The sequence below is a fragment of the Haemorhous mexicanus genome, chromosome 25 (genome assembly GCF_027477595.1).
Source record: "Haemorhous mexicanus isolate bHaeMex1 chromosome 25, bHaeMex1.pri, whole genome shotgun sequence".
Lineage (NCBI taxonomy): Eukaryota > Metazoa > Chordata > Aves > Passeriformes > Fringillidae > Haemorhous > Haemorhous mexicanus.
The window spans coordinates 3,268,949-3,293,319 of record NC_082365.1 but is presented as its reverse complement, the minus strand read 5'-3'; the positions used below and the strand labels follow the sequence as shown (position 1 = coordinate 3,293,319).

At 54.1% G+C, this 24,371-nt stretch overlaps 1 protein-coding gene across 2 annotated transcripts in view; it reads right to left on the bottom strand.

The window, feature by feature from the left end:
* CDK18 (cyclin dependent kinase 18) overlaps positions 1–24,371 on the bottom strand; it is a 42,593-nt gene that overhangs the window by 9,871 nt on the left and 8,351 nt on the right. For both annotated transcript variants that reach the window (XR_009489400.1, XM_059867436.1), the window contains exons 2-5: positions 11,930–12,084; positions 3,020–3,162; positions 1,447–1,572; positions 194–250 (exon numbers count right to left, since the gene is read on the bottom strand). Coding sequence is in view for 1 of the 2 variants with exons in the window: in XM_059867436.1 (XP_059723419.1) it covers positions 194–250; positions 1,447–1,572; positions 3,020–3,162; positions 11,930–12,053 (450 nt within the window). In the remaining variant the exon portion in view is untranslated. The remainder of the gene's footprint in view (positions 1–193; positions 251–1,446; positions 1,573–3,019; positions 3,163–11,929; positions 12,085–24,371) is intronic.

Here is a 24,371-nt window from a genome sequence, read left to right as displayed (position 1 = left end):
GAGCAGGGTGGCACAGCACTGGTGTGCCCAAACATTTGGAGGAAGGACTGTTCGAGGTGACAGCAGCAGAGCTGAGCTCCCCGAGAAAGACCTGCTCTGGAAATTTCTGGATATTGAAGATTTTTGCCCTTTGTGCCTCGAGCTGCCCTTTGAGCTCCATTGAATTCCTCTCAGGGTGTCACAGAGCACTCACCTCTCCCAGTTTGTCCAGTTTAATGTAGGTTTCCAGCTTCCCAAAGCCAATATCTGACTGTGAGAGAGAAAGGAAAACATCACTGGGGAGGAGGGAACCTCCTCCAGGCGTGGCTTCACCTCCAGAAGGGATTCCAGGGACACTGGGCAGTGACAATTGGGATTTCTACTCCACGTGCTGCCCAAACCCTCCGTGTATCCTGGGAAAAGTGCCCTGAGCAGGGGACTGAAGGCGCTGGAACACAACCCCCAGAGCCACATTCCTTATTCATGAGGGGCTCATGAATATTAATGACACATCGCCCTGGCTGTGTTTGATTATCAGACAGCACAGGCAGGTAAATTCCAGCTCTCCTTCCCTCCTCCTCCTCCTGCACGGGTCCCAAAATGCCTCCTGAGGCCTGGCTGTGGTACCTGGGCACACCTGGGCACACCTGGGGTCTGCACAGGGAGATTTTTCACTCCTGTTTTGTTGCACACAGAGTTTTTGTTCCAATTTCTGCTGCTGCAGCAAAGGAAGGGAAATGCCACTGCTGGAGCTGGTTCATTATTTATCCACATTTGCATTTGGGCTGAGCTGCAGGAGGGTTTCCCTCTGCTGCTCTGGGAAGGAGCCAGGCTGAGAGGGCAGCCAGGTGTGCACAGGGGAGGGAGGGAGGTGGGAATGGCCCAGCAGGTGCAGGAGGGGAAGGGAGAATCATGGAATTAGTGAGGCTAGAAAATCCCTGTGGGATCATTGAGTCCAGGCTGTGCCCAATCCCCACCCTGAGCACTCAGTGCCACCTCCAGGGATGGGCACTCCAAACCCCCCTGGGCAGCCCCTTCCAGCCCTTTCCATGAGGAAATTCCTGCTGATGTCCAACCTGAGCCTCCCCAGCCCAGCCTGAGCCCGTTCCCTCTCCTCCTGTCCCCGTTCCCTGGGAGAAGATCCCAAATCCCCCCGGCTGTCCCCTCCTGGCAGGGAGTTGTGCAGAGCCAGCAATTCCCCCTGAGCCTCCTTTGCTCCAGGCTGAGCCCCTTCCCAGCTCCCTCAGGACTCTCCAAACCCTTCCCAGCTCCCTCAGGACTCTCCAAACCCTTCCCAGCTCCCTCAGGACTCTCCAAACCCTTCCCATCTCCCTCAGCTGTGTAGGAAGGGCTGGCAGTGGGCAGGTGACGTGAGGTGACCTCAGTGACAGCCGGGGGAGCTGGCCCAGCAGGACAGGGGACGCCGGGGTGCCCTGCCTGGCACTGCCCCTGCCCGGTGCCACTCACGAGGGAGGCGCGGCGGGACATCCTGCTCAGGGGCTTGGGCAGCTCCAGGCTCTCCATCTGCAGCTTCTGCAGGAACTCCGGGGGCAGCCGGATGTCCACGGGCAGCGAGAGGCGCCTGCTGACGTCCTGAGCGAGGGCACAGAGAGGGGACAGGGCGGTGACACCGGCACTTCCAAGGGGACGAGCTCTGCCATCGCCACGCCACCATGGTATTTCTGGAAAAATCCTTTTTGCCCGGGAATCTTCTCCTGGGGAGCTGAGAAGGCTCAGAGGGAAATGGAAACAGGGATTGTCTGCTGCTTTGGGATGGGGGGGAGATTGTTTATCCAACAGGAATTGTGTGATTGGCTCCGTGGGAATTGTTTTGACTTAAGGACCAGTCGCAGCCAGCTGGGTCCGACTCGCTGCTCAGGCACGGCATCCACCATTCATTTCTTTCTGGCCTTCTGTGGTGTCTTTTCACCATAGTTTAGTGTGGTTCTGGTGTATGATTTCTTATAATGAAATGTAATATAATACAGTATAATGTAATGTAATGTAATGTAATATATAATGTAATGTAATATGTAATATAATGTAATATAATACATTGCATTATATATAATATAATATAATATAATATAATATAATATAATATAATATAATATAATATAATATAATATAATATAATATAATATAATATAATATAAATTATAATATATGATATATAATATATAATATATCATATTATATTCATATTATAATAATATAATATAATATAATACAATACAATACAATATAAATTATATTATATAATATATATAATATATTATCTATATTATATATTATCTATATTAAATTAATATTAATATAATATCATATAAATTATATTTATATAATATAATATAATACATAATATAATATATATATTAAGATAATATAATATAATATGGTATAATATAATATATAATATTGTATTATATAATACATAATATATAATATATAATATATTTTATTTATATTATTATAATATAATATAATATTATACAATACAATATAAATTATATTTATATAATATATATAATATAATATTATCTATATTATATTTATATCAATATAATATAATATAATATAATATAATATAATATAATATAATATAATATAATATAATATAATATAATATAATATTATATTATATTATATTATATTATATTATATTATATTATATTATATTATATTATATTATATATAATGCAATGTATTATATTACATTATATTACATTACATTACACATTACATTTTATATTATATTATATTATATTATATCATTGTAAATAATATAATACATTACAAATATCATCAGATAATAAAGGAGCCTTTGGGAACACGGACTCGGATCCATCATTTCCCTCCTCCCACGGGGCACCCCCAGTCCCACCCGGCCGCGCCTCTCAAGGGAAGGGGGGCGGTGGCAGTGGGAGCCCCAGCCGAGGATGTCCGGGCTCCTGTGTGACACTGCCACGTCCCAGGGCGCGCCCAGCCGGCGGGAGGTGTCCCCCAGGTGTCCCCATGTCCCCCCGCCCGCAGCACTTGCCTCGGTGGAGAAGCGGCGCTGGTTGCGGTAGCGCACGGCGGCCACCGGGGACTGGCGCTGCCCCTCCGGCGGGGACACGGGGCTGCCGTCAGCCGCCACCTCCCTGCCCAGCTGTGCCAGCTGCAGGTGTCCCTGCGCCAGGTCTGGGGACGAAAGGAAAGCGCGGTGAGCTGCTGGAGGGGCGGCAGGAGCGACAAGGGGTGAGGGCGGGGCAGGGATGCTCGGGGGAATCTCTTCTTCCTTCCCCATGGCCAGAGGGAATTCTGCATTTGGCTCCGGATTCCCGGGGCTGGGACACCCTCAGCACAGCCAGAGCACAGCCTGCCTGTCACCAGGGGCTGGGACAGGGATCCCAAATCCACCCCGGGGGCTGTGACACCCTGAGCACAGCCAGAGCACAGCCTGCCTGTCACCAGGGCTGGGACAGGGATCCCAAACCCACCCCGGGGCTGTGACACCCTCAACACGGCCAGAGCACAGCCTGCCTGTCACCAGGGCTGGGACAGGGATCCCAAATCCACCCCGGGGGCTGTGACACCCTGAGCACGGCCAGAGCACAGCCTGCCTGTCACCAGGGGCTGGGACAGGGATCCCAAACCCACCCCAGGGCTGGGACACCCTGAGCACGGCCAGAGCACAGCCTGCCTGTCACCAGGGCTGGGACAGGGATCCCAAATCCACCCCGGGGCTGTGACACCCTCAGCACTGCCAGAGCACATCCTGCCTGTCACCAGGGCTGGGACAGGGATCCCAAATCCACCCCGGGGCTGTGACACCCTCAGCACAGCCAGAGCACAGCCTGCCTGTCACCAGGGGCTGGGACAGGGATCCCAAACCCACCCCGGGGGCTGTGACACCCTCAGCACGGCCAGAGCACAGCCTGCCTGTCACCAGGGCTGGGACAGGGATCCCAAATCCACCCCGGGGCTGTGACACCCTCAGCACTGCCAGAGCACAGCCTGCCTGTCACCAGGGGCTGGGACAGGGATCCCAAATCCACCCCGGGGCTGTGACACTCTGAGCACTGCCAGAGCACAGCCTGCCTGTCACCAGGGGCTGGGACAGGGATCCCAAACCCAACCCAGGGCTGTGACACCCTGAGCACTGCCAGAGCACAGCCTGCCTGTCACCAGGGCTGGGACAGGGATCCCAAATCCAGCCCGGGGGCTGTGACACCCTGAGCACGGCCAGAGCACAGCCTGCCTGTCACCAGGGCTGGGACAGGAATCCCAAATCCACCCCGGGGCTGTGACACCCTCAGCACTGCCAGAGCACAGCCTGCCTGTCACCAGGGCTGGGACAGGGATCCCAAACCCACCCCGGGGCTGTGACACTCTGAGCACGGCCAGAGCACAGCCTGCCTGTCACCAGGGGCTGGGACAGGGATCCCAAACCCAACCCAGGGCTGTGACACCCTGAGCACTGCCAGAGCACAGCCTGCCTGTCACCAGGGGCTGGGACAGGGATCCCAAACACAGCCCGGGGCTGTGACACCCTGAGCACGGCCAGAGCACAGCCTGCCTGTCACCAGGGGCTGGGACAGGGATCCCAAACCCAGGCCGGGGCTGTGACACCCTCAGCACGGCCAGAGCACAGCCTGCCTGTCACCAGGGCTGGGACAGGGATCCCAACCCAGCCCAGGTTTGTGACACCCTGAGCACGGCCAGAGCACAGCCTGCCTGTCACCAGGGCTGGGACACAAATCCCAAATCCACCCCGGGGGCTGTGACACTTTTAGTACCCCTTGCTTTGGGCCTTTCTTTTTTATAATAAATGCTGAAATCACTTTCACTAAATGAAATAAATAAATAAATGCTGAAATCACTTTTCGTACCCCTCACTTTAGTTCTTTTCATTGTAATAGATGCTGAAATCGCTTTCACTAAATGAAATAAATAAATAAATGCTGAAATCACTTTTACTAAATGAAATAAATAAATAAATGCTGAAATCGCTTTCACTAAATGAAATAAATATATAAATGCTGAAATCACTTTTACTAAATGAAATAAATAAATAAATGCTGAAATCGCTTTCACTAAATGAAATAAATATATAAATGCTGAAATGGCTTTTACTAAATGAAATAAATAAATAAATGCTGAAATCACTTTTACTAAATGAAATAAATAAATAACGGCTGAAATCAATTTACTAAATGGAATAAATAAATAACGTCTGAAATCACTTCAGCACAGGGAGTCTGGTCCCGTTTTGACCGGGGTGATTCCCGGGGCTGCTCCCGAGGAGGCAGCACCAGGCTGGGCGTGCTGGGAGCCAGGGTGATGCACTGGGGTGGAGAAAAGGTCAAGCAGGACGGAGCAGCCCATCCCTCCCTCCTCCCATGCTCCAAAAACCCCCAAAAAACCCCAAAATCCCTGCAGACAAGGGGAGCTCTCCTTCCCAGAGCGAGGGGAGCAGTGCCGGTGCCCCGGGGGTGCCCCAGGCTGAGCCCTGCCCTGTCCCTGCCCTGTCCCCGGGGCTCGGGGACAATCCCGGCTGCCGGGATGATCTCATGGCTGAGCAGGGAGGGAGGGAGGGAGGCAGGGCTGGGTTTTCACAGGGCTGGGACCTGGCTGCAGTTTGCTGGGCTGATGGATGAGAGGTGGCAGGCAAGTGACCTGGCAAGGGCCGTGGGTTTGTGCCATGGGGGCTCCGGCGTGCCCAGCCCTCACCTCCCCCAGTGCCAGGGGGCTTGAGAGGGGCTGGGGCAGAGCCAGGGGTTCTGTCAAACCCCTCCTCTGCTCCCTGTCCCTTTGGCTCCCTCTGTTTTTACAGCAACAATCAGGAAACGTCCCCTGAGTTAACCACAGGTATGAAAATAATGTGGATTAATTCAACCCGACCGAATCTTTTTGAGCTTCCTCGTTTCCTGAGCAAATTTTAATCAAGGGAAGCAAAGGACAGTGAAGGTCTGGCTGAACGGAGGCTGACCAGGCTGCTGGAAATGATATTTTGGGTGAATTTGTGCTGGGTCCCACAGGTGAGACAAAACCAAAGCTGGGTAAAAGGGGCAGCCTGCAAACCAGCAGCTCTGAGAGCAGCGATCAGAGACAAACTCTTTGTCATGTTTGGTGTGAAATCAGAGGTAAATCCACAACCTGGACACTCCAGTGTGAGAGGAATGGGGGATTTGTCTTTCCAAACCAGCTGTGGGGCTGCTGGATAAAACCAGCACTGGGAGAGAAAGAGACAATGGGGAGGATTCCACTGATTGGAGAATGGAAAAGATATTTGATTTTACAAATAAACTTTAGGTTTGCTGAGAAATGAAATTGGACATTGAGAGATGAAAGAAACAATGGGGAAGAAAAACCCCTAAATTCTGTAAGAATTAAAAATGAAAAGGGCGGGTTGTACAGTAGAGGGGAATCTTTGGGATCAGGTGTTCTGGGAAGTCTGAACCTCTCAAGTACCTCAGAAATGGGGAAAGAGAGAAGGGAAATGTGGGAAATTGGGATAAAAAGGAGGCTGCAGCCTCCAAAAGTGTGAGAGACCCCAGGGCAATGCCCCATGGCCTCTGCCTTTCCTGGAATAAATAAAAGGGCTCCTGTCTCCTTTTTGCACATAAACCTCTGGTGTTTGTGGGTTGATTCTCCTAAAAAGTGGCTCCACAAGGATGGGGAAAGGAGCTAAAAACTCACAGCAGGCTGGCAGAGGTGAGGGGAGAGGGGTCTGGGCTGCCCTGGGGCGGGATGTGCCAGCCCAGCCCTCCCTGCCCTGCTCTGCCACCGGGAAATTCCCAATCCCGAAGGGCTGGAGCTGCCCCCGGGGCCTGCAGGACCCTGCAGGGAGCTCAGGGTGAAGCTGTGAGCTTGCAGGACCTTGCAGGGAGCTCAGGGTGAAGCTATGAGCTTGCAGGACCTTGCAGGGAGCTCAGGGTGAAGCTGTGAGCTTGCAGGACCTTGTAGGACCTTGCAGGGAGCTGAGGGTGAAGCTCTGGCCTTGCAAGACCCTGCAGGGAGCTCAGTGTGAAGCTGTGAGCTTGCAGGACCTTTCACGGAGCTTAGGGTGAGGCTGTGATCTTGCAGGACCTTGCAGGGTGAAGCTGTGGGCTTGCAGGACTTTGCAGGGAGCTCAGTGTGAAGCTGTGGGCTTGCAGGACCTTGCAGGACCTTGCAGGACCTTAGTGTGAAGCTGTGAGCTTGCAGGACCTTGCAGGACCTTGCAGGGAGCTCAGTGTGAAGCTGTGGGCTTGCAGGACCTTGCAGGACCTTGCAGGACCTTGCAGGGGGAAGCTGTGGGCTTGCAGGACCTTGCAGGGAGCTCAGTGTGAAGCTGTTAGCTTGCAGGACCTTGCAGGACCTTGCAGGACCTCGCAGGGAGCTCAGTGTGAAGCTGTGAGCTTGCAGGACCTTGCAGGACCTTGCAGGGTGAAGCTGTGGGCTTGCAGGACCTTGCAGGGAGCTCAGTGTGAAGCTGTGGGCTTGCAGGACCTTGCAGGACCTTGCAGGGGGAAGCTGTGGCTTCCAGGATCCTGCAGGGAGCTCAGTGTGAAGTTGTGAGCTTGCAGGACCTTGCAGGACCTTGCAGGACCTCGCAGGGAGCTCAGTGTGAAGCTGTGGGCTTGCAGGACCTTGCAGGACCTTGCAGGGTGAAGCTGTGGGCTTGCAGGACCTTGCAGGGAGCTCAGTGTGAAGCTGTGGGCTTGCAGGACCTTGCAGGACCTTGCAGGACCTTGCAGGGAGCTCAGTGTGAAGCTGTGGGCTTGCAGGACCTTGCAGGACCTTGCAGGGGGAAGCTGTGGCTTCCAGGCTCCTGCAGGGAGCTCAGTGTGAAGTTGTGAGCTTGCAGGACCTTGCAGGGAGCTCAGGGTGAAGCTGTGACCTTGCAGGACCTTGCAGGACCTTGCAGGACCTTGCAGGGAGCTCAGTATGAAGCTGTGAGCTTGCAGGACCTTGCAGGACCTTGCAGGGTGAAGCTGTGGGCTTGCAGGACCTTGCAGGGAGCTCAGTGTGTAGCTGTGAGCTTGCAGGACCTTGCAGGGAGCTCAGTGTGAAGCTGTGAGCTTGCAGGACCTTGCAGGACCTTGCAGGACCTTGCAGGGGGAAGCTGTGGGCGGGCAGAATTCCCTGCCAGGGCAAGGAGGAGGCTGCTGCCGTATCAAAGGAAGGAGAGCAGACACAGGCAGCCCTTTTCACAAACATATTTCTGTATTCCAGCTCCTCCTCCGCCCAAACAAGCTTTGATCTCCCAAGGAGAGGGGCCAGGACCCTCCTCTGCCTGCCTTAGAGCTGGGAATTCCTTTGGAGTGTGAGCTCTCCTCTCCAGGCTCTGAGCTCAGCTTCCTCATCCTCCTTCCTCCCCCTCATCCTCATTTCTTCAGGGCCTGCTGCTCCCGAGGTCAGAGCTGCCTCTGCTTTGTCCTTTCCAGCCCAAACACTGAATTTTGGGAGGGCAGAGCAGGCTGTGGGTGTTTGGGGGCTGCTGCTGGATGCCCCCAGCTCTTATCAAAGCCACCAAGCCCTGATCCCTCTGTAAAACCGACTCAGGTTCCACAAGGTGACATTGCTGGTGACAGGATGTGTCCAGGCTGGAAAGCTGTTTGATTTTCCAGCCTGGAAAAAACCACCAAACCTGTTTTTCCTCCTTTTATCAGCATCTGTGGGGGTGAGGTGGTGAGAGGGATGGGATGGGGAGGACAGGGCTGGGATTTCTCACCAGATGGGGCAGCTCTGTCCCCTGGCTGTCCCCTGACAGGAGCCAGAGCAGCTCTGCAGCAGCCTGGGGGGGTGGAAGTGGAATGGGAGGAGCTTTGGGGTCCCTCCAAGCCAAATCTTCCCTGATTTTGTGATTCTGCTGCCCAAGGATGTCAGAGCCACCAAGGTTTGGGATTTGCCTGGGAACACCAGGGATTTCTGGGGCTGGAGGGAAACCAAGCTCCAGGCAATTCCCTGAGGAGCCACAGGAGGAGAGGAGAGCTCAGGTGTTGATCCCTGCTGGGACCACCTGAGCTGTCCCTGGCTGTCACCGGGGTGGGCTCTGGATCATGGGGACACAGAGAGCCCGGGGACAGCCCCGAGGTCCTGCCAGGAAGGGAAAAGCTGCAGCAGAGCTGTGTGGTGGGGCAGAGGAGCAGCACAGGAGCTGCTGCCGTGGCTGCAGCCTCAGCTCTGCTCCCCTCAGCTGCACCAAAGCCACTTTTCCCCTCTGCTCTTTGGGTCTCCAGCTGGAGAACGGGCACCAAGCCCTCAGAGAGACCCAAACCCAGCTCCAAGCTGCCCACAAGCCCTGTGAGAGGCTGGGGCACACCTCGGGTCGTGGAGCCACCCCTGCTCCTGGCCACGGGCTCACTCTTGGCTCCTGTTCTCTCCTGGCTACCTCAGCATCGAGCCCAAAAGCCCAGCAGGGTCCTGGCAGATGCTGCTCGCCCTTTTTGCCCCCAAGGGCAAAGGAAGACCTTGAGGTGTCTCACTGAAGCAGAACAAGAGGGAAATCACCTCTGGGTGGGGTTTTTTTTGAGCAGGGCTGTGCCCACTCAGTCACAGGCTGTGCCTTATGGCATCCTTGGAAACTCCAGGAGCGCCTGGACAGGGGGGAAAGCAGGGTGAAAACAGAAGGAAAGCAAGAAAAAGAGGAAATGAATCACCTCTCCCAGAGGAGATAAGGAGCCCAGATCCACATCCCACAGCAGGAGCAGGGCTCAGGACTTCCTCAGCCTTGCTCCACGTTATCCCCACAGCTCCTGCAGGGCTAATTAAGGGCTCAGGCCTAATTACAGCCCTTGCTGAGGGCTGTGGGTGTGTGGGAGATGGGCAAGAGCCCTGGGTGCTGCTCGGGTGTCTGCAGAGATGGGGAAGAGCCCGGGCAGCCCCAGGAGGGAGGGAGGGAGGGAAGGCAGCCCTGAAGCATCCTGGGCAGCCTGGCTGGCACTGCCAGGCCCTCCCTGCTGGGCAGTGCTGGTGCCAGGCGCTGCCATCAGGGCTCAGTCCCTTCAGAGAGGGAGCTGGGGGCACGGGAAGGGCCGGGCTGTGGCACAGCTGGCAGGAGGCAGCGTGGCACGGCCGGGATTTACCCCAGGCATGAGCCCAGCCCAGCTCTGCCTGGCTCCCTGAGCCCAGCCCGGCTCTGCCCAGCCCTGCCTGGCTCCCTGAGCCCAGCCCAGCTCTGCCAGGTTCCCCAGGCTCCGCCTGGCTCTGCCCAGCTTTGCCAGGCTCTGCCCAGCTCCCCAAGCCCAGCCCAGCTCTGCCCAAGCCTTGCCCAGCTCTGCCCCAGCCCAGCCCAGCTCTGCCCAGCTCCCCGAGCCCAGCCCAGCTCCCCCAGCTCTGCCCAAGCCTTGCCCAGCTCTGCCCCAGCCCAGCCCAGCTCTGCCCAAGCCCAGCCCAGCTCTGCCCAAGCCCTGCCCAGGCTCTGCCCAAGCCCAGCCCAGCTCTGCCCAGCTCCCCCAGCTCTGCCCAAGCCCAGCCCAGGCTCTGCCCAAGCCCAGCCCAGGCTCTGCCCAAGCCCAGCCCAGCTCTGCCCAAGCCCTGCCCAGGCTCTGCCCAAGCCCAGCCCAGCTCTGCCCAGCTCCCCCAGCTCTGCCCAAGCCCAGCCCAGGCTCTGCCCAAGCCCAGCCCAGGCTCTGCCCAAGCCCAGCCCAGGCTCTGCCCAAGCCCAGCCCAGCTCTGCCCAAGCCTTGCCCAGCTCTGCCCAGCTCCCCGAGCCCAGCCCAGCTCCCCCAGCTCTGCCCAAGCCCTGCCCAGCTCTGCCCAGCTCCCCCAGCTCTGCCCAAGCCCTGCCCAGCTCTGCCCAGCTCCCCCAGCTCTGCCCCAGCCCAGCCCAGGCTCTGCCCCAGCCCTGCCCAGGCTCTGCCCAAGCCCAGCCCAGCTCTGCCCAAGCCCAGCCCAGCTCTGCCCCAGCCCTGCCCAGGCTCTGCCCAAGCCCAGCCCAGGCTCTGCCCAAGCCTTGCCCAGCTCTGCCCAAGCCCTGCCCAGCTCTGCCCAAGCCTTGCCCAGCTCTGCCCAAGCCTTGCCCAGCTCTGCCCAAGCCTTGCCCAGCTCTGCCCAGCTCCCCGAGCCCAGCTTCCCCAGCTCTGCCCCAGCCCAGCCCAGCTCTGCCCCAGCCCAGCCCAGCTCTGCCCAAGCCCTGCCCAGCTCTGCCCAAGCCTTGCCCAGCTCTGCCCAAGCCCAGCCCAGCTCTGCCCAAGCCCTGCCCAGGCTCTGCCCAAGCCTTGCCCAGCTCTGCCCAGCTCCCCCAGCTCTGCCCAAGCCCTGCCCAGGCTCTGCCCCAGCCCAGCCCAGCTCTGCCCAAGCCCAGCCCAGCTCTGCCCCAGCCCAGCCCAGCTCTGCCCAAGCCCAGCCCAGCTCTGCCCAAGCCCTGCCCAGCTCTGCCCAAGCCTTGCCCAGCTCTGCCCAAGCCCTGCCCAGGCTCTGCCCAAGCCTTGCCCAGCTCTGCCCAGCTCCCCCAGCTCTGCCCAAGCCCTGCCCAGGCTCTGCCCCAGCACGGCTGCCCAGGCTGGGCTGCTCCCAGCACCTGCAGCATGCCCAGCCTGCCCCAGCCTGTCCCGGGGGCTGTTTTGGCTCAGGGGCTGTGCCCCGGTTTGGATTTAACCCCTCATCTCCCTGTGCGCTCAAAACCAACGCACAGGGAGGGGCAAAGGCTGCTCCAGCGAGCCCTGGGTGCTGCCCAGGACAGAACAGCCCCTTTGGCTTTGGGAACATCAGCCTGGAGCCCCCAGAGGGGTCACCCCCCTCTTCTGGGGAGGCAGGGGGAGATCCCACACTTCCCCACTCTCCACCTTAACCACAGCTCCCCGTTTTGGGCAAATTCCTTTCCCTCCCATCCGGCTTTGCTGGTGGAGGATAAATCTCTCTGCAGCTTTAATGCCGAGGTGGGGAAAGCAGCACAGAACAAGGGGCAGACACTTCCACACACCCCGAGGGTGCCTGGGGAGGGCTGGAGAGGTTCTCACCCACCCCAGGGGCTCCTCACCTTCGTTCCTCTGGTTGTTGAGCTGGTTGAACTGCTCTGTGAACTCTGTCAGGGACTCCTCGATGGTCTCCGTGCGCGGCACCGAGAGTGAAAATCTCCTCTTGAAGTTTTTCATCTTGTTCATCTTCCCTTGTGCTGCCAGGGATGGCAGAGCCCTGCAGGGGAAGGGGACAGCAGGTTCAGAGGGATGGACAACACCAGGATGGGCCCCCAGCCCCACAACTGATGTTCTTCGGGGTTGGCAGCATCCCCACCCCGATTTCCACCCCACAGCTGCTCCTTTTTGGGGTTGGCAATGTCCTGAACTGAATCTCCAGCCCACAGCTGCTGCTCTTTGGGGTTGGCAGAACCCTGACCCCAATTTCCACCCCACAACTGCTGCTCTTATGGGTTGGCAGAACTCTGACCTGAATTTCCACCCCACAATTGCTGCTCTTTTTGGGGTTGGCAGAATCCTGACCCCAATTTCCACCCCACAGCTGCTGTTCTTTGGGGTTGGCAGTGTCCTGACCCCACTTTCTACCCCACAGCTGCTGCTCTTTTCGGGCTTGGCAGAACCCTGACCTGAATTTCCACCCCACAACTGCTCTTTGGGGATGGCAATGTCCTGACCCCAATTTCTACCCCACAGCTGCTGCTCTTTGGGCTTGGCAGAACCCTGACCTGAATCTCCACCCCACAGCTGCTGTTCTTTGGGGTTGGCAATGTCCTGACATGAATTTCCCCCACAGGGGTCCCTGGGGATGCCCCTTCTCTGGGTCAGAGCAGAAGAGGAACCACAGAAATTGGGTTCTTCGTGGTTTTGAGAGCTGGCTCTGGTCAGGAGGTGCAGGGAGGGTGGTTTTATTTTGAGCCCAGAGCAGAGCTGTGCACACTCAGTCACAGGCTGTGCCTTTATGGCATCCTTGGAAACTCCAGGAACGCCTGGACAGGGGGGAAAGCAGGGTGAAAACAGAAGGAAAGCAAGAAAAAGACAAAACCCTGATGGGAAAGACTCAGTCCCACATTTCTCACTGGCAAAGGAGATTCCTCTCCCCTGGCAGCGTGGCCTCGGCTTTGCCCTTGCAACAAAGACTTCCTGAGCCAGCAGCGAAGGGCTGAGTGGGGCAGCACGGGCAGGGGGGATCCCCCGAGTCCCAGCCCCGGGAGATGCTCCCAGCTCGATCCCAGCTCGATCCCAGCTCGATCCCAGCTCGATCCCAGCTCCCGGTGCCTCCTCCCGCTGGGCGTCAGAATCGCCTTAACCGCAGATCAGATTAAGGCAATAAAACCCTGAAAGAAGCAAACCCTCGGGGCACGGGGCGGGCGGGCTGGGGCTGAGCAGCCACGGCAGCACTCGGGGAGCTCGCCCGGAACGCGGCTTTGCCTTTCCTGCTCTGGCTCTTGCCAGGATCAGGCTGGAAGTGCTGCCTGTGTGGGGTTTGGGCTCCAGCCCCGCTGCAATTCTTCCTGCCCAGCACGGATCCAGACACGAAATCCCAGAATCCCAGAGAGGTTTGAGTTGGAGGGACTTTGGGAATCATCCCATGCCATCCCCTGTCCCAGGCTGCCCCTTCCACTGTCCCAGGTTGCTCCAGTCCCCATCAAACCTGGCCTTGGACACTGCCAGGGATGGGACATCAGTGTCCCACCCCCAACCAGCCACAGCTCTGCCCCTTCCAGCCTCAGGCCTGGGGAGGTTTGGGTCTGTCCCTCTCTTCCCAATCCCAGGAGTGTGGGGATGCTCCTCCTGCATCCCTCATCCTCTGGACACTCCAACCTCCCCGCCAGGGACAGCCCTGGGCTCCAACACTGCTCTCAGCCCCCAGCTGAGATCTCAGCCCCCAATCTGAAGAGCTCAATCACCCCTTGGTACCAAACAGACCCCAGAACTTCCCAGGGATGTTTTTATTTTCCCCACAGGGCGCGGCTCTTTCCTGCACATCCCAGATGCCTGGAGCAGCTCGGCCTCTTCCTCCTGGGTGTCTCCTCTTCCTCCTGGGTGTCCCCACTGCTGCTCTTCCCTGGCTGTCCCCAGGTTTACCAGCACCACCCTGGGCTCCAACACCGCTCTCACCGCCCAACCCAGTCTGAAGAGCTCAATCACCCCTTGATACCAGACCCCAAAACTTCTCAGGGATGGTTTTATTTTCCCCACAGGGAGCAGCTCTTTCCTGCACATCCCGAACTCCCGGAGCAGCTCAGCCTCTTCCTCCTGGGTGTCCCCATTCCTGCTCTTCCCTGGTTGTCCCCAGAGCCCTCCCAGGTTTACCAGCACCACCCTGGGCCCTAACAATGTTCTCACCCCCCAACCCAGTCTGAAGAGCTCAATCACCCCGTGGTACCAAACCCCAAAACTTCTCAGGGATGGTTTTATTTTCCCCACAGGGAGCAGCTCTTTCCTGCACATCCTGAATTCCCGGAGCAGCTCGGCCTCTTCCACCTGGGTGTCCCCACTCCTGCTCTTCCCTGGTTGTCCCCAGAGCCCTCCCAGGTTTACCAGCACCACCCTGGGCCCTAACAATGTTCTCACCCCCCAACCCAGTCTGAAGAGCTCAATCACCCCGTGGTACCAAACCCCAAAACTTCTCAGGGATGGTTTTATTTTCCCCACAGGGAGCAGCTCTTTCCTGCACATCCCGAATTCCCGGAGCAGCTCAGCCTCTTCCTCCTGGGTGTCCCCATTCCTGCTCTCCCTGGCTGTCCCCAGAGCCCCCCCAGCCCCCTCCCAGCCTTATCAGCACCGCCCAAGGGCGATCGCAGCGTTCCAGACTGATCACACACCGCATCCCCGTCGCCAGGGCAACGGCACCACCCGGCCCGGCGTGCCTGAGCTGAAAGCTGTAAAAGATGATCCCTCAGTAATACAAACACCCCGCCTGGGCGCCTGCCAGGCTCTGCGGTGAGGCACGGCGCCCTGCAGTGGGTGAATCCCCTGAAAATCCCGGGAATTCACCTGAATCCCGGCAATTCCCTGCCCCCGCTCAGCTCCCACCTTCCACGCCGCCAATTCCTGAGGCTGAAGGCTCGGCCGTGCCTGGAGTGGGAGCTGGGGGGGTTTGCCGGGGGTGGGAAGGGAGGCAGGAGGGTTGGAGACACCTCCACTCCGGCTTCAGACATTGGAATGTTTTCCCAGCACGGCAGGAAGGTGCTGGGACACAATGAGGAGGTGGCACCGGGGACGCTCCGGGTTCCAAAGGAGATTTGGGAGATCCAGAAGTGAATCCAGCTCCTGGTCCTGCACTGGGGACAAAGCCCCAGCCTGGCAGGGACTGGAATGGGATAAGCAGGACATCAAGCAGGATTTTGGGATCTTGGGAAGGTGCTGGCTGAGCAATTCCTGCTTTGAGCATCCCCCACCGAGCCGATCCACAACCTCCTTGGATCCTTTGATCAGGATCAAATCTGGGTCAGGAAAGATGCAGGGAACAGGAAAAACACTCAGGTGAATGAGGGAGATGAGGAGAAGTGGCGTCTCCATCTCCCTTCCCCTCCCCAAAAAGCTGTGGATGGTTTACAGGGAATCATCTTCTCCCTGCCACAAAACTGCTCCACAAATCCAAATCCTTCCCCCCTTGGCTTCCTGCAGGAATGCCAGCAGCTCCAGGCTGCTAAATATAAACCTGGGCGAGGAGAGCAACTGAGAGAGGGGTAAAAATAGCCCCGGGCTCTGCAGCCTCTCCTGCCACGCCCCAGCTGCTCCTGCTCATGGTCCCGCATCCCCGGGCTCCTCATTTTTCCAGCTACACCTGGACCTGCTCAGAGTTCCCATTAAAACTGGGATTTATGGGATTGTGAGCTGGGATTTATGGGATTGTGCTTGTCCTCAGCCCTCAGCTCCTTCCCCGACAGGAATTCACCCTGTCCCATATGGATACAGGATCCCAAAGCAGGGATTTATGGGATTGTGAGCTGGGATTTATGGGATTTATGGGATTGTGCTTGTCCTCAGCCCTCAGCTCCTTCCCCGACAGGAATTCACCCTGTCCCATATGGATACAGGATCCCAAAGCTGGGATTTATGGGATTTATAGGATTGTGCTTGTCCTCAGCCCTCAGCTCCTCACTGACAGGAATTCACCCTGTCCCATATGGATACAGGATCCCAAAGCTGGGATTTATGGGATTGTGCTTGTCCTCAGCCCTCAGCTCCTCACTGACAGGAATTCACCCTGTCCCATATGGATACAGGATCCCAAAGCTGGGATTTATGGGACTGTGAGCTGGGATTTATGGGATTGTCCTTGTCCTCAGCCCTCAGCTCCTCACTGACAGGAATTCTCCTTCCCCAACAGGAATTCACTCTGTCCCATATGGGATCCATACAGGATCCCAAAGCTGGGATTTGCTGCAAAGAACCCACAACCTTGGTGCCAGAGGGAATTTAGGGTCAGGATGGGGCAGGAAATGTGGGGTTCCAGGGGGAATTTAGGGTTGGGATGGGGCAGGAAATGTGGGGTGCCAGGGGGAATTTAGGGTTGGGATGGGGCAGGAAATGTGGGGTTCCAGGGGGAATTTAGGGTCGGGATGGGGCAGGAAATGTGGGGTTCCAGGGGGAATTTAGGGTCAGGCTGGGCAATGTAGGGTGCCCCTCAGCCCCCCAGGATTTCAGGAACTTCACCCACCCTCCAGCCACATTCCTTGTGGGAGAAAGAAATCCCTTTTCACAGCTGCTCTCCCCAGCACAGATTTCAAAGGAAGAACCCCTAGCGACCGCCTCTTGTTTTGTTTAATTTTGTTAAATTTTGTTTGGTTTTGTTTAGTTTTGCTGGGTTTTTTTCCCCCCCAGGGTCCTAAAGAAGCGGTGGCATTTATTGAGTGTCCGAGGGCAAGTGACACTTGTTAAGCAAAGCGATGCCGTCACTTTCGGTTTCAGAGCCTGGCAGGAACGGCAGCAATCCCTGGATGCTGCCGGGGATGGAGAGCGAGCAGGATCAGTAACAGCAGGCAGGAACACGACACCACGGGAAGGAGCAGTTTCACACGGCCGTGAGGAATTCAGGCATCAACGGGCAAAAAAATGAAATCACCCTGCTCGGAACCCGGCCAAAAACCGGGATTAAATCCAGCAGGGCGAGTGATCTGCATTTACTGGAACTGGGGTGGAGGGTAAATTCCCGGCTGGAACACTTCAAAGAGCCCCAGAAGGTGAATCCCAGCAGGACAGCTCCTCACAGGAGCCAGACAAGGAGTAAAGGATGATTTAAAGGCAGCTGCCCTCAAGGCTGTGTCCGGAAATCACCTCTGCAGCTCCTCTGTTCCACCTGGGAATGGATCTCTCCTGCTCTGGAATTCCTGAGCCAGGTATTTTAGGCATCACCAGAGTATGGAACTGTCCCCTCCCTCCTCCAGCAGGGTTTGGAAGCAAAGCTTTCCAGCACTAATTATTGCCTCTCAAAAATGATCAGTTCTCTGGTTTTTTTTCTTTACCATTTCACCAGATTCCTGCCCCCATTTCCCAGCTGAAAGAGAGGAAGGCTCGGAGGGAAAAGTTTGCTTGTTTTAAACCGTTTTTTGTTTATTTCTTTCTTAATTTTTTAATCCCCGGAGAGATTACCAGTTGTGTTTACAAGGCAAACTGAAAAGCCCTATTCAGCACTTGGTGCTCCCGGCTGTGAGGGGGCATCGATTCACTGGAGAAATGGGGAATTCTGCTCCTCCTCGTGGAGCTTTTATTTGCTCAGCAAACACGGCAATCCTGCAACCCCGTGTGTGGCTGCAGGGCCCAACCAACCCCGCTGGAATTCACAGAATTCACAGAATCACCAGGTTGGAAGAGACCTTAAAGATCATCGAGTCCAACCCAGCCCCAACACCTCAACTCACCCCTGGCACCCAGTGCCACATCCAGGCTCTGTTAAACACCCCCAGGCATGGGGACTCCACCACCTCCCCAGGCAGAACATTCCAGAACTTTATCATTCTTTCTGTAAAAAACCTTTTCCTGATATCCAGCCTTCTCTGTTAAAATCCCTTCGCCCAGGATTTCTCTCCTGGGAAGCTGAGAAGCCTCCGAGAAAAAGAAAACAATTCTTATCTCATTTCCTTGGGCTCTCTTGGAATGCCACAGGGATAAATCAGGAATGATGGCAAGGCATCCTCCCCCCTCCCTCCCTCCCTCCCTGTCAGCTGGTTTGAATTCCCCTGGGAGGTGAGACCCTGGGCTCACAGCGTTCCCATCCCCCCCTGCAGAATTCCAGTCGGGAATTCCTTGTTAAGAGACGATGAGGCAGGCAAAGCCACCTTCTGAGAGTCAGGAGAACTGGGGTGGATCCATGGAAACTTCCTGCAGGTCATTACAGACTCATGGAAGCACAGAATGGATTGGGCTGGGAGAGACTAGAGCCCATCCCATCCCCATGGGCAGGGATTTTGGAGCTCATCCCATTCCCATAAACAGGGATCTTGGGGCTCATCCCATTCCCATAAACAGGGATCTTAGAGCTCATCCCATTCCCATAAACAGGGATCTTAGAGCTCATCCCATTCCCATAAACAGGGATCTTAGAGCTCATCCCATTCCCATAAACAGGGATCTTGGGGCTCATCCCATTCCCATCAGCAGGGATCTTAGAGCCCATCCCATTCCCATAAACAGGGATCTTAGAGCCCATCCCATTCCCATAAACAGGGATCTTAGAGCCCATCCCATTCCCATCAGCAGGGATCTTGAGGCTCATCCCATTTCCATAAACAGGGATCTTAGAGCTCATCCCATTCCCATAAACAGGGATCTTAGAGCTCATCCCATCTCCATGGACAGGGATCTTAGAGCTCATCCCATTCCCATGGACAGGGACCTTAGAGCCCATCCCATTTCCATAAACAGGGATCTTAGAGTTCATCCCATTCCCATAAACAGGGATCTTAGAGCCCATCCCATTCCTATAAACAGGGATCTTAGAGTTCATCCCACTCCCATCAGCAGGGATCTTAGAGCTCCTCCCAATTCCATGAACAGGGATCTTAGAGCTCATCCCATTCCTATAAACAGGGATCTTAGAGCCCATCCCATTCCCATCAGCAGGGATCTTAGAGCCCATCCCATTTCCATGAACAGGGATCTTAGAGCCCATCCCATTCCCATAAACAGGGATCTTAGAGCCCATCCCATTCCCATAAACAGGGATCTTAGAGCCTATCCCATTCCCATCAGCAGGGATCTTAGAGCCCATCCCATTCCCATAAACAGGGATCTTAGAGCCCATCCCATTCCCATAAACAGGGATCTTAGAGCCTATCCCATTCCCATCAGCAGGGATCTTAGAGCCCATCCCATTTCCATGAACAGGGATCTTAGAGCCCATCCCATTCCCATAAACAGGGATCTTAGAGCCCATCCCATTTCCATGGACAGGGATCTTAGAGCCCATCCCATTTCCATGGACAGGGATCTTAGAGCTCATCCCATTCCCATAAACAGGGATCTTAGAGCCCATCCCATTTCCATGGACAGGGATCTTAGAGCCCATCCCATTCCCATCAGCAGGGACATCTCCCACCACGCCAGGTTGCTCCAAGCTGCCCTTGGCCTCTCCCAGGGATGGGATTCCAACCTGTGCTGGCTGCAGGGTGGGAGGGAAGGGCAGCCCTTGCTGGATGCACATTCCCACCCGGGCTGGGAGCTGACAAGGAGCCCAGTAACGGGAGCACACAAAGGACCTTTGTTCTGCCCCGGGATATTTTGCCTTTCTCTGTGCCCTCAGCTCTCCCTCAGCTCCTGGTGAGCTCAGGGCAGCTCTGAGCGAGCCATCCCAATGCCAGCCATTATTCCAGCAGCTCAGAACACTGGGCACTTATTCCCTAACCTGGGAGAAGTGGCCAGGGCTCAGCTGCAGCAACAATGGGGCCACTGCTGGCCACTTGGGCCAGCCCAGTGCTGGGGCAGCTCAGGGCTGGCACTGTCCCCACCCTGCCGGGGTCGTGTCAGTGCTTCCCTGGTACTGCAGCATCCCCGGGGTGGGAGCAGCCTGGATTCTGAGGGTTCTGAGGATCCCTGCACTCAGGGACTCACAGCCCCTGGATCAGCAGGTGCCCTGCCCTGCTGGTTTGCTCAGAAGGGCTGGAAGTGGGAAATGCCAGCAAAACTTTGAGCAGGAATTTCTCCCTCAGACACAATTCTGAGGGTTCTGAGGATTCTGAGGGTTGTGAGGGTTCTGAGGATTCTGAGGGCTCAGAGGATTCAGAGGATTCCTGCACTCAGAGATTCACAGCCCCTGGATCAGCAGGTGCCCTGCCCTGCTGGTTTGCTCAGAAAGGCTGGAAGTGGGAAATGCCAGCAAAACTCTGAGCAGGAATTTCTCCCTTGGACACAATTCTGAGGGTTCTGAGGATTCTGAGGATTATGAGGGTTCTGAGGGTTCTGAGGATTCTGAGGATTGTGAGGGTTCTGAGGATTCTGAGGGCTCAGAGGATCCCTGCACTCAGGGACTCACAGCCCCTGGATCAGCAGGTGCCCTGCCCTGCTGGCTCACTCCAGAAAGGCTGGAAGTGGGAAATGCCAGCAAAACTTTGAGCAGGAATTTCTCCCTAAGGACACAATTCTGAGGGTTGTGAGGGTTCTGAGGGTTCTGAGGATTGTGAGGGTTCTGAGGGTTCAGAGGATTCCTGCACTCAGGGACTCACAGCCCCTGGATCAGCAGGTGCCCTGCCCTGCTGGTTTGCTCAGAAAGGCTGGAAGTGGAAAAGGTTTTCCACTCTCTACTGAACAGGAATTTTCCTCCCATGCCCCAAGGCCTCTTCCTGGTACAGGAGAACAAGGCTGGAAGGAAGTCTGGGCACAAAATGAGGATATTTGGGAAAGGAATCCCTTGAGCTGCAGGGTGAGAGGGGCCCCAGGAGCTGGGTTTGACCCGGGGTGGGGGTGACACAGCTCGGCAGGGACAGCTGGGCACAGGGATTCCAGCCCAGCTCCCCTTTCCAAAAAGATATTTAAAGCAGCAGGAATGACATCCTGGACACCCGACAGCCCCGTGGAATTTGAGAAATGCAGCCACCTCTGGCCCACGGGAAAGGAGGGGGACAGAGAGCAGCACAGAAACAGTGAAGAAGGGGAAGCCAGATCCTTGGGAAAAGCCTTTCCAGAGAGATCCTGGCCTCGAAGGCTCTGGACAGGATTAAATTTCCCAGAAAAAAAAAAACAAAAAACAACCACAAAACAGTTGGAATCTAAACAAAACCCCAGGTTTCTGTGGAGGAGAAGCACTTGGAGCAATTAAGAGCTTGGCTCTTTGCCATGGGTTTTCGAGGAGACTGGAAATGTTTTGTCTTGACAAAAGGACTTGGAAAACCCTGAAATCTCTGCCTGTTTCACTCCACAGACTGGAGACACCTGGATTTCCACATCCTAAGGAAGAGCTGGAGAGCCTTCAGTGGGATTAATCCTTCCTCCTCATCCCAGCTCTGCTCCAGCAGCTCCTCGGAGCTGCCACTGCACCTGAACCAGCCCCAAACCTCCCTGGGGCAGATCTCCCTGCAGAGCAGGGATGGAATGAGAGGGGAAAGTGGAAATCCAGGTGAAAAAACCCTGAAATCTCTGCCTGTTTCTCCACAGCCTGGATTTCCACATCCTAAGGAAGATCTGGAGAGCCTTCAGTGGGATTAAAGCTCCCTCCTCTCCCAGCAGGATCCCAGCTCTGCTCCAGCAGCTCCTCAGCTCCTGAACCAGCCCCAAACCTCCCTGGGGCAGATCTTCCTGCAGAGGAGGGAAGGAATGAGAGGGGAAAGTGGAAATACAGGTGAAAAAAACCTGAAATCTCTGAGGCCTGTTTGCTCCACAGCCTGGATTTCCACATCCTGAGGAAGATCTGGAGAGCCTTCAGTGGGATTAAAGCTCCCTCCTCTCCCAGCAGGATCCCAGCTCTGCTCCACGTCCTCGGAGCTGCCACTGCTCCTGAACCAGCCCCAAACCTCCCTGGGGCAGATCTTCCTGCAGAGCAGGGATGGAATGAGAGGGGAAGGTGCTGCTGAAAAAAACCCTGAAATCTCTGAGGCCTGTTTTGCTCCACAGCCTGGATTTCCACATCCTGAGGAAGAGCTGGAGAGCCTTCAGTGGGATTAAAGCTCCCTCCTCTCCCAGCAGGATCCCAGCTCTGCTCCAGCAGCTCCTCAGCTCCTGAACCAGCCCAAACCTCCCTGGGGCAGATCTTCCTGCAGAGCAGGGATGGAATGAGAGGGGAAGGTGCTGCTGACCTCCTGTCCCTGCTCCAGTCACTCCCAGCCATGGCCTGGCCTTCCCCCAGGACAAAGTTCCGGAGCAGCAGTGCCACAGTTTGGCATTAAAGGCACAAAACCCCCTGGGCTGAAGGGTTGGAAATCTGATTTATTTAAAGCCCTGCGAGGGACACGTGGTTGGGAGGGAGGGAGCAAACCCTGCCAGGCTCCTGCCCGGGCTGCACTAAGCTGGGATTAAACCTTAAACCAGCCCTGCACCCATCCTTGGAGGGCCCTGTGTGTGAGGAATATCCCATATTTACACCTGGGATGGGAAGGAAAAGCAGCCACAGGGAGGGGGTGAGGAGGAGCCGATTTTTGAGGGACCAGAGGGTTTCAAAGCACAGCAGGGGCTGTGAGCAGTATTATTGTTATTTAAATAAATATATAAATATAATTATTTATAACTATATAAATATATTTATAACGAGATACATATATTTATAACTAGATACATATATTTATATAGTTATAAATATATAAAGAATTATATTTATAATTATAGAAAATGAATGAATGTTTAAATATAAATATATAAAAATTATATAAATATTATTTATATCTAAATTATAAAAATAAAAATAAATATATTGATATATATAATATAATATAATATAATATAATATAATATAATATAATATAATATAATATATATAAAAATTTATTTTATATATTTTTATAATTTATAAAATATAAATATAAAAATATAAAAATATAAAACTATAAAAATATATTAATATAAGTGTTTATAAATAATATTAATAAAGTATATAAATATAAATATAAATATATACTTTTTTTTTTATCCCTTTCTCCTAGAAAGAGAAATCCTGCAGCACCTTTCATCCTGATGATCTCAGAGCCCCAGCTGGGTGAGATGTGGGGTCTGTGGGGTCTGTGGGGTCAGTGGGGTCTGTGGGATCTATGGGGTCTGTGGGGTCTGTAGGGTCTTAGGGGTCTGTGGGGTCTGTGGGGTCTGTGAGACCCTCCTGGCCTGGCTCTGCTTCCCAGGTAAGGGAAGGGATCATCCCAGTCCTTGCTTTTCCCCTAAAAAATGAAACTTTTCCATAACTGCCCCTGAAAAACCTTCCCACAAAAATCCAGTTTTATGTTACCTCCTTATTAAAATGATCTCCAATTTCACTTTTTTCAAGTTAAGAAAAAAGCAACAGAACAGAGAGCTCCCAAGTGCAATAAACAGATTATTCCTGCCTCAGTGCAAGCTCTGATCCCTTTCCTGGGGAGGAAACCTCTCAGGCCAGTCTGGGAGCCCGGGTGAGCACGGAGTGTTTGGATAAACCTTGCTCCTCGTTAAACTGTAAATGCCATCTGTGCCACCCAGCCAAGGCCAGCCCCGTGTCCTCAAAGCTGTGGTGTCACTCGTAGACAAAGCAAATACATTGGTGGGGCTGAAAAGCATGAATTTTCCTTTTCATATTTGAATATTTGAATAAATAGAAATGTTAAAATATTCTAATATTAAATAACATGGATATTTAATTTTAATATTATTAAATAACATATTTAATGTAATTTATTTAATAATAATATTTTAATTTTAATTTTTTTTTTTCCGCTTCACTCCAAACCCAGCTTCTCTCTGCTGTAAAAGCATCACTGGGGGAGGGAGCCCCGATGCCCTTGACAAGCCAGGCTGGTTCCTGCACAAGCCTTGGAGAGATAACAGAGCCCAGAGTGAGATAACAGAGGGAAAGAGAGGGATCTCCCCCAGGAAAAGTCATGGCTGGGCCCCCAGGCCTTGGACACTGCAGCCTGCTGGGCATAAAAAAGGCATCAGAAGCAGAAAATAATGGAAATAAATTAATATATTGTGCTTTTCCCCCACTCCAAACCAAAATATAGAGGAATTTCCATGTGGTTTTCACAGGAAAATAAAGGAAATAAATTCAAATATTGTGCTCCCCCTGCCCCTCCAAATGGAAACATGGAGGAATTCCCATGTGGTTTTCATGGAAATGGAGGAAAATCCAGACTAAAAAAGGGATGACACTGAGCAGGGCCTTGGGCACTGTCAGGGAGAGAGGCACTGGCCTGCAGCCTGCTGGGCATTAAATAGAGATCAAAAATGTAAAAATAATGGAAATAAACTCCTATATTGTGCTTTCCTCCCTAGTCCAAATGAAAATATAGAAGAATTCCCATGTGGTTTTCACAGGAGTGGAGGAAAATCCACCCTAAAAAAGGGATGACACCGAGCAGGGCCTTGGGCACTGTCAGAGAGAGGAGAGGC